Source organism: Geospiza fortis, unplaced genomic scaffold (assembly GCF_000277835.1).
Source record: "Geospiza fortis unplaced genomic scaffold, GeoFor_1.0 scaffold286, whole genome shotgun sequence".
Taxonomy (NCBI): domain Eukaryota; kingdom Metazoa; phylum Chordata; class Aves; order Passeriformes; family Thraupidae; genus Geospiza; species Geospiza fortis.
The window spans coordinates 951,121-960,389 of NW_005054444.1; the positions used below are offsets into that span (position 1 = coordinate 951,121).

General features: G+C 47.5%; 1 protein-coding gene across 2 annotated transcripts in view; it reads right to left on the minus strand.

Annotated features, from left to right (window-relative positions):
- The window catches only part of PHC1 (polyhomeotic homolog 1), a 14,172-nt gene extending 4,903 nt beyond the window's left edge, over positions 1–9,269 (minus strand). Inside the window, exons 1-10 of one of the 2 annotated variants that reach the window (XM_031062311.1) lie at positions 9,113–9,269; positions 8,398–8,508; positions 7,150–7,227; positions 6,613–6,654; positions 6,255–6,404; positions 5,173–5,328; positions 3,779–4,244; positions 2,701–3,458; positions 878–1,025; positions 581–789 (exon numbers count right to left, since the gene is read on the minus strand). In XM_031062311.1, the coding sequence (XP_030918171.1) occupies positions 581–789; positions 878–1,025; positions 2,701–3,458; positions 3,779–4,244; positions 5,173–5,328; positions 6,255–6,404; positions 6,613–6,654; positions 7,150–7,227; positions 8,398–8,508; positions 9,113–9,226 (2,232 nt within the window). In that variant the 5' untranslated portion in view covers positions 9,227–9,269. The remainder of the gene's footprint in view (positions 1–580; positions 790–877; positions 1,026–2,700; positions 3,459–3,778; positions 4,245–5,172; positions 5,329–6,254; positions 6,405–6,612; positions 6,655–7,149; positions 7,228–8,397; positions 8,509–9,112) is intronic. The other variant, XM_005427400.2, reaches the window with a different exon arrangement.

Sequence of the window (9,269 nt, forward strand, 5' to 3'; positions counted from 1 at the left end):
GGAAAGAATGAGTTGGACCCTCCAATAAAGGATTCCCTGCGTCCACCACCCTCTGCCAAGGTATGTGCAGCTCAAAATTCAACTCAGAAGAATCTCTCTGCCTAACAGGGAAGGAGAGATGCTGAAAAAAGTCATTACTGCTTCCTGACTCACAGGCTTGGTTGTTCATTTAAAGATCCCCAAGCACTATCTGCCTTGAATAATGTCCAATTCCACATAACTCCATTTCCCCTTCTTTACTTCAACTTCACTTGCTGCCTGTTCAAAATGTATCTTTCCCTCACAGAGAGGAGAGCCTTCTTACAATTGCTGCATTAATTATTGCTTTGGTGAGAACTGGAGTAAGAGTTGCTGCAACACATGTTTTACTCCTTCAAACCCCTTCTCTTTAATGACATCTCTTAATGCCTTGCTTCATTCATGACACCACCCTCCCTTCCCTTCCTCTTTACTGTCGGTGTCGCAGGCTAAAAATGCTGAATTGGAATATGGGGAAAGACACTCCTATGCAAAGATGGAAGCCCACCACCCTCCCAGGCAAGTGCTACACCTCCTTCCCCCACAACAAAAAAATCCCTACTGGAAAGGGCTCTGCTCCTTCCTGGATGACAAAGCCTTCAATGATGTGTGTGAGGATCTGGGGCTTGACGATGGCTTGAGGAGGTTTGGAGTCTCCCATCTGACGTGACACCAATGCCAGGTTTGGGGTGGAAGCAGAGGTGGGGGTGGCTGAGACTCCTTCACTTGATGTGGCATTTGGGGTTGCAATGGCACCAGGATCAGAATTATCTGGAAAGTTAACAGCACAGGCATGAGCTAACTTTGCTCTACTTCAGGTCATTAGCACAGACAAGCAGAGCTCTCCTTTGTGCCTCACCTCCAAGGCCACTCTTCTCCTCCATGTTTTTGGGGTTGTCTGTTACAGGAGAGGACCTGGCAGGCACGAGGGTGGTGACACCGGCTGGCTCCTCCTTCTCTTCCTCTGACTCTGCCTTGCGCTTCACTGCCAAGGTCTGAGATTTGCCCTGCATGAATAAAGAGGAATACATAAGCAGACAGAAAAGCTCCAAAGCAAAGAACAAGACAGATTTAAAAAAACCAACCAAACAAACAAACAAAAAAACAACAACAAAACAAAAAAAATTAAAAAAAAAAAACAACAACAAAGCATCCTGCTCCATTATACTTGATTTCCAACCTGGTTTCTTCTGGAGATGCCTCTAAGTCCCACAGCACATACCTCTACTTGGGAGCATTTGCCTAACAAGGAACAAAGCTTGAGGAGACTCACTGCCACAGACTAGGATGTGATGTCCCAAGTCATGTTGGTACACTGGCAAAGACCAAGACACTGTGTGAACCTCAAAGGATTACTGCAGGAAGAAATGGAATGGCATTCACCCAGCAGTTTCCAAACAGGTTATTTGGATAAATCAGATCAGTTTCAATGAAGAGTCGAAAGAGTCAGGGACACACATTCACCAGGAGCAGAACTGACCCCCTGCTCTAAAAATCAAGACAAATCCTGCAACGCCTTCCTGAAGAAGCAGACAGAGTTTAGAAAGAGTCTCAGCAACTGGCTAAAAAGGTGTTCAAGGCAAGGCTGGATGGAGCAACCTAGTCCACTGAAAGGTGTCCCTGCCCAAGGCAGGGGTGTTGGAATTATATGATCTTTAGGGTTCTTTTTAACTCCAATTATTTATGATTCCATGATCTGAGCTGGCAAAGTGCTGTTATCTCAGGGATTTAGGTAGGCCCTACCTGGACAATTCACAACAGCATGGACAAGGCCTATGGAATTTGAGCTTTCCTCTGCACAGCCTGTTGCTAGGGGATCCTCTGAGGCATAGTCAGTGGCTGGTACCACACACCAAGAGATCTGTAACCCAGGAATATCCACACTGGAGCAGTTAATCAAAAACTGCAGCCTGTGAGAAAGACTCACTCTGGAGAAGGACTTTATGAAGGACTATATCCTTTGTGAAAGGCTGTATCCTATGGGAGGGATTCCCCCATGCTAAAGCAAGGGAAAAGCATGAGGGAGAGACAAAACCTTATGAGCTGACCACAGATCCCATTTCTTGTCCTCCTGAACATTTCAGGGGGAGGAGGTAGAAGAGTCAAGAGTAAAGCTGAGCCTGTGAAGAAGGAGGGAGGTGGTTTTTTGCATTTGTTCTTACTACCAATTATCCTACACTAAACTGGCAGTAAAATAAATAATTTCCATAAACTGAGTTTGTTTTGCCCATGATGGTCATTGGCAAGTTATCTCCACATCCTTATCTCAATCCACAAGTTTTTCACCGTTTTTTCTCCTCGTCTTGTGTTGTGAAGGGACAGTGATGGAGCAGCAACTTGGTGGCCATCCAGCAGCCAGCCAAGGTGAACCAAACCCCATTGTAAAATCGGATACTCAGTATGTGATGTGGACACCCATCCCATCTGGGGCAGGCTCTGAGCCTCACCTATTAACTTGATGCAAGCCTTTGAATGATAATGTGGAAGGGAAACGCTTGTAGTAAGTAACCCCAGGGGTTGGACTGGAATTAGTGTTTTTGAGGGTAAAAAAGTCTCCATATCCCTTTCCCCAAACCCCTTACCCATCCCATCCCACTGACCTGGGCCTTGACTGCGATTGGTGTCCTAGGAATGAACAAAGAGAATCCATATGCTATTCTCCTTCTCAATGGTATCACTTACTGGCAACTGGACAGACTGCATGTAGAATGCTGCTGGCATCTGAGCCACAACTGGAGAGGAAGCTGGGCTCTTCACCATGTGGGCTGTGCCTTGAACTTGTGCCAAATTCACCCCTGTGGTGAGAGGGGGAGCTTCCTGTGAGGATGCTGGAGCTGAAGATGATGATGGGGAAGCAGCATGGGTTTGGGAAACAGGCTGGACTACAGCTGGCATTCCCCGGGAAGTCGGCACCGCTGCAGCAATCTGAGCCAAGCCCAATGCTTGGGCTTGGCCTGAGCCCTGCTGCCGAGTGCCCACCACCTGCACCGGGATGTGTGGAGGAGGCTGCTGTGTTGCTGACATTTTGGCAGGCCCAAGCTGAGGGGGTTTGATGGGGGTGACCAGAGATTTTGACTGGATAGGAACAGGTGACTTGGTGGCTGGCTGGCACGGACTGTCCTGCTGGAGCTGTAAATGCGGTGGCTGGGACTGCAACATAGGTTGCACCACAAGGGTCTGTGCCTGCTGCTGGTTTTGAGGGGGAGCCTGCTGCTGTGGAGGCTGAGCTTGCTGCTGCTGCTGGGTCAGAGATGCTGCTTGCTGCTGTTGCTGCTGTTGAGCAAGTTGGAGATGCGTGGCTGTGTGGAGGAGCTGGGACTGGCGGTGCTGGAACTGCTGCTGGTGAATGGCTATCTGCTGCTGGATCACCACCTGCTTCTGCAGATGGATCTGCTGCTGCTGTTGGATCAGTGAGTGTGGCTGGATCTGCGTATATGTTGCTATACAAAAACAGAGTAAGAAAAAACAGAACACAAAAGTTAGCAACAGTGCAGCTGGGAACAACAACAACAAAAATAAGGCAGCCACTGCACTGCTTTGAGACATTAAACGCCAAAATAACTGACAGCTTACTTGCAGAGGACATGAGAGATTAAATCAACTTCTTGTGCTAATAGAAATGGATAACTCCTTGAGATAAGTCTCTGGGAGGACCGAAGCTGGGAGATGTGTTGGAAAACCGTTTACCACCAGGCTTCCAAATGTCCTTCTTGTGAAGGCCCAATGATTTCAAAGAGAAAGAAACAGCTGAGTTTTTTACCTGAGCTGATCAGCGTCTGGCTGGGTGCTGGTGTAGCTGTCCTGGTGAGGTTCATGCCCACTGTTTGCTGCCCACCGCTGTCTGTGTCACCCTTCTTTGCAGCTGCGTTCTCCGTCTCTGTCTGGCTGCCCTGGCTCCCATGAACCACCCCAGTGCCCTTCCTCTGGCAACTGCCAGCGGCACCTGCTGAGGAGCTCTGGCTCAGTGCCATTGAGGGCTGGCTCCCACCAGTGGCCACCACGCCCCCGGAGACACCATTGCTGCCCGCTGCTGCCTGGCTCAGGTTGAGGGACTGGGCTGCCCCGCTGGAGGAGGCCTGGGCCACGGCCATGCTCTGGCCCGTGCTGGCGGCCTGTGGTAAGCCCGAGGCCTGGGAGCTGCCTGGCAGGGCCGTCTTCTGAGCACAGCCTTGGAGCTGGGCGTTAGTGGCAGAGGTCTGCTGGCTCCTCACAGCCAAGTTCTGCACCTAGAGACACACACACCAAACAGAACCCACGCGCTTCATACACAGTGCTTGCCGGGAGTGTGACAGAGCACACGTAAGCAACACACTCTGCTGGGATGCAGGCTGAGTTTGTGCCTCAGGTCTCATGTGAGGAGCTGCTAACGCTGCAGGGCAGAGCTCAGCATGGCCCTCCCCAGGAAGCACATTATCCTGAACTCTCTCCTGCTCAATCTCTGATGGAAATAACAGATCTCGTGGCACTTTGTGAACAGGATCTGGGTACACTGTCTTTCTCCAGGGCATGGGACAGACTTCAGACCCGTCTGCCATACCCTGGCATTGGTAGGACCCAGTTCAGCACAGCTCTACAAGCACAGAGTTACCCCTTTAAAGTCATTAATTTGCAATTTTTGTGCCACCTGCCTGCCCCAGGCCCACGGATCTACTCGTGGTCCACACCCTTTCCAATTTCACTCTGCATTTTGGTGCTGCCATCCTCTGTATTTACTTCCACTCCAAATGACTCGTTATCTCCAAAATTAGATCACAGCTGACTTTTCTTCAAAAAAATTGCTTCAGACAACTCTTTGGCATCTTTACAACAATGAACCAACTGGATGAAGGAATACTACCTCTGGCAAAGACTCTTAATTGGAGTGTGACTGAAAACTGTACATAGAACTCAAGAGTTCTTTTCTCACAATCACAGCCAAGAAACTGTGAAGATGGGATTGATCCAGCCTGTGCTCACCTCAGAAATTTTAAGCAGAAATTAATTTCATCTCTGGAGGCAGACAGCAAACATGAAAACATGGTGGCAAAATCTCCTGCCTGCAAAGGGACAAGGGCTGGGGATAAAATAGCTCTGATGTGCTATACAGGGACAGGTTGAGACAAAGAGCAGAGTGTGGTGTGGCAGAAGCAGGGGAAAGGGAGGACAGTCACTGACCTGGTCTGTGTCTGCGTGCACCCCAGGAGACTGAGTGGGTGGTACCTCCTGCTGGACAGCAGCCACAGCCCCATTGGGCATCAGGATGAGCTGGGAGGCGAGAGGCACATTGCGGCCCAAGGTCCGGTTCACCTGCAACAGGTTCCCCAGCTGCGGCTGTTGGGATCAGGTGGTGTGCAGTGCAAGGAATGGAGGTAGAAGAGAGAAAGGAAGACACAAAAACCACAAGCAAACAGATCATAAAGGAACACTGGGTTGCAATGTCACCCACTGCAAAACCACCAGCCCTCCCTGCACTGTAACACTGAACATACCCCTCCGAAGCAGGAAACTGGGAACAGTTTCCTTATGGAAACAAGCACTCCTCTATCTAACATAGGCCTGGGCTAACTCCCACAGACTGCCCAAGGCTGTGTTATCTAGAACTGGTTGAACAACAGTGATAAAAAACATACATCCAAGATTAGTGCTGCTTGAAAAGTAGGGGATTACAATCTGTATCTGAAGTCAACTGGAAAACAAATATTTTGCAAGTAGGTACCCAAACCCCAGACTTGACTCCACAGTCAAGCCTAATGCTTTCTATCTAGCTGCACTTTAAAGCAATTAAAAGGATGACAATTGTTCACATTGATTTATTTGTCTAGGCTTACTTGAATTCTGACTTACATCCCTGACCTCAGCAAGCGGTAGAAGAGTAATTTACCAAGTATCTGTTCCAGCATTGAACCAGAAGAGTAGCTTTATTTCTGTGAGCTACATTCAAGTCTAGGACACGTATTTCACATTTACACCCTAGTGGGAAGTGCTATGGAACCTTTAACATCTGCAGAGCAGAAGCACACAGTTGTTAATATTCTCACCTGATCCACACAATAAAAAGCTCATCTATCTCAAAGGCTGAGCCCAGAATCAAACTTGTGGTTTCAGGGATGAGAGCTTCCCCATGCAATTTAAAAATATACTGCAACATCCTTAAAGCAAGGTTAGTCTGTAAGTGTTGGTAATCCCAAGCAGTGAAACTCTGCAGTGGCTGCTAAGTGGGGCTCATGGTCAGGACACATTTGATGCCCATCTCTTACCCGAAGGTACATCTGAGCCTGTGACTGGTTGAGGGGAGGTGAGGTGGTGTTCCCGAGGAGCACAGACTGCGTCAGCGTGGTGGCACTCGGGGAGCTCACGCTCTGCGATCGGCTGATCAGCTGAGCAGCTGACGTGGTGGCAAGGTTGATCTTAGAAGAGAAAAAAGCTTCAAATCACAAATGAAGAGATGGAGGCCAAGAAATAAGTACAAATATGCTTAGTGGGGTACAGTCAGAACGGACATTTTAGAGTTTTTTCCTGTATCCAACAGGGGACCAAGAAGAAGAAAGTTCTTGTCTTAGAGGGCTTGTCCTACAGGCTACACAATCTATATTAGCCAGAGCCCTGGATACTGACCTCATTTGTATGCTGAGCTTGAGAATCACTGTTAGCATGCAACTGCAATAAGAGATCCAAAAAAATACATCATTTTCTCCAGCCTCCCAAGTAAAGGTAAAAAACCCACAAAACCTTCTCTACCAACTCATCTACTCTCTGAGAAAATCCAAGCTCCTCAACACTTGCTACAAAACCAGACATCGTCTCATTCAACAAAGTACTGCTCTGCCTAAGACAAAAGCTGCTCATGACTCCTCCTTCTTACAAGTCCTGATCCTTTTCTAATCCATGACAATTCATCCCCAAAGCCTCAGCAAACAGAGATCCACGTCTACCTTTCCAGCTAAGAGGCCTCTCCCACCTAAAAACCTCATCTGGTTTCCTCAAGCCCCACCAATAACAACAGCAACCCAAATCCTCAAAGCTGTCTGCATCTTGTTGATTCCCAGGATTCTTAGAAGCTGTGTGCATTCTAAAAGACAAGGAGGAGACATAACAAGGTGGGGAGGGGGAAGAGAGGCTCTGATATGTGTGTGAGGGAGCAGTTTTACTTACAGAAGCCTGGGTGGTGGTGGTCTGTTGCGAGGTGCTAGTGTTGGGGGAGCTGGCCTGTCTACTGGCTGCAATTGTAGCCTGCAGGAGAGAATGGCAGAGAAATGAGTGCCTGAACAAACCTTTCAATCCAGCCCAATTATTAGGCTCTGTCAGAACACCTAGTCCCTTACCCTCAGAGTGTATGACCTCCCATCCTTCCACCCTTGGCTACATGCACTACTCTTGCCCAGCCTGTCATAGTACACACCGCAACCCTCAGCCCGATGCTGGAATCCACTGTTAGCAGCCAGACATTCCCTGCAATATTAGCAATTTGTTGGGCTAATTAGGCAGTTTAGCAGCAAAGCACTCCAAGTAACAAAATTCAGATTAGAGAGCATATGGTTTGTGGAAGAATATAAATATTGATAGACTTATTTCCCCCTCTCTGATGCCAGGGGAATTCCCCTGCATGAGTTTAGTTAGTTTTGTAACTAAGATTTGTGCAAAAGTGACGACAGGATTCTATTTCTTCTATACTATAAGACTGCAGTCAGGGATTTTGAGAACAATGACATCCTGCACTAACTGCCAAGGAGTACAGCTATGAGGTATTGTTACACAAAAACAATGTATTCATGTCACACATAATCCATTTTGAGCTAATGATTAAGTCTAGTAGGGGAGCAAAGTTGATAAAGGAAAAAAAACCCACTTAACATTTATGTATCATAAAATATATTGATTTATATTGATCTGTGTATGTCTCAATTAGAGACAGCCTCCTGGTTGGACAGGTTTACCCTCCTGCTAAAGAAAACATGGCTACTAAGTTCCAAGACAGAAATTTCAGAGAATGCTGCCTGAAACCTCATGCAAACACAAATGTTTATTCTCAGAGAAGCAACTACCCACTGATCCCTTTAATACAGTTTTTAAGCACTACTGCATCCACTGCTGATTTAACCACCCATCTTTTAGTTAAAGAAGGTGCAGGGGGTAGTAATAGGCCTCTGAAGTGCAAGTTCCTTGATGGTGATGTCAAATTTTATCTTCCCCTGCTCTGTAGCCAAAAAAATAAATTAATCTTTGCTTCAGGCTTCCAGTTGACTGGCTGTTTGTATTAATTCTAAACAATGTGTTTAGGGACTCATTGTCTCATCAGGGATCAGGATGACTTGGTGCACAAGGCACTGTATAAAAACAGAACCTCTGGATCTTCCCCAGAGAATGATCCAACTCCTCTCCTTCTGCCTCTTGGCAACTCACCTGCTGGACAGCAGCCAGGCTGTGAAGTTGGGCACTGTTAAACTGCTGCTGGAGCATAAACTGATGGAAGTACTGGGCTGCATTGGGCTGTCTCTGGAGTGCCTGCAGAGCCTAGATAAAGAAGAAAACCCAATTGTCAAAAACTGCATGCCATTGAAATGTGATTGAAGAGAGCAATGACAAAGTAAGCCAACCATGAGAACATCCCTAGAGCACATGAAAAAGCAGGCACCAGATCAGCACATCCAAATCCATAGCACAGTTACAAATTTGGTGACACACTGAATCACAGGTGTATTCCAGGACAGTGGGAATCACACTTAGCAAGACTTTAATAAACTTTAGGACTCTGGGGATGTGCATGCTCACACAGGCAGACAAATGCTCCTATGTAGTTTGTGTATGGAGAGCATAGAGAAACTGGGATGGCAAACTGATTTGCTATAGAACAGCAGGCTAAAACCTATCTATTGGATGACAGTACAGATTAAATCTAGGAGGCTGGACACCAAAGGAGTAACCTATAAAACATGAAACCTCAGGTTACAAGAACTAAACATCACGCCTAGTATAAGAATTTCTGCATCTGAAAAGATGACAGTCCTCTAAGCATGGTCCCATCTTGACACACAACAATGCAGAGGAACACAAGAGGGCTCACCACCACCTTCCAGTGATGCACTGCCATCCCAGAGCACACCCTGGGATGTCTCACCTGTACTGCCTGCCGCTCATAGAGAGACATCTGCGAGATCTGAGGCCGGGTGCTTCCTCCAGAACTGGAGCTCCCGCTGGTGGAGTTGGAGTTCTGCTCACTTTCGGTCTCCATGGCGACAGGATCCCAGGAGCTCAGGCTGAGATGGACTCCAGAT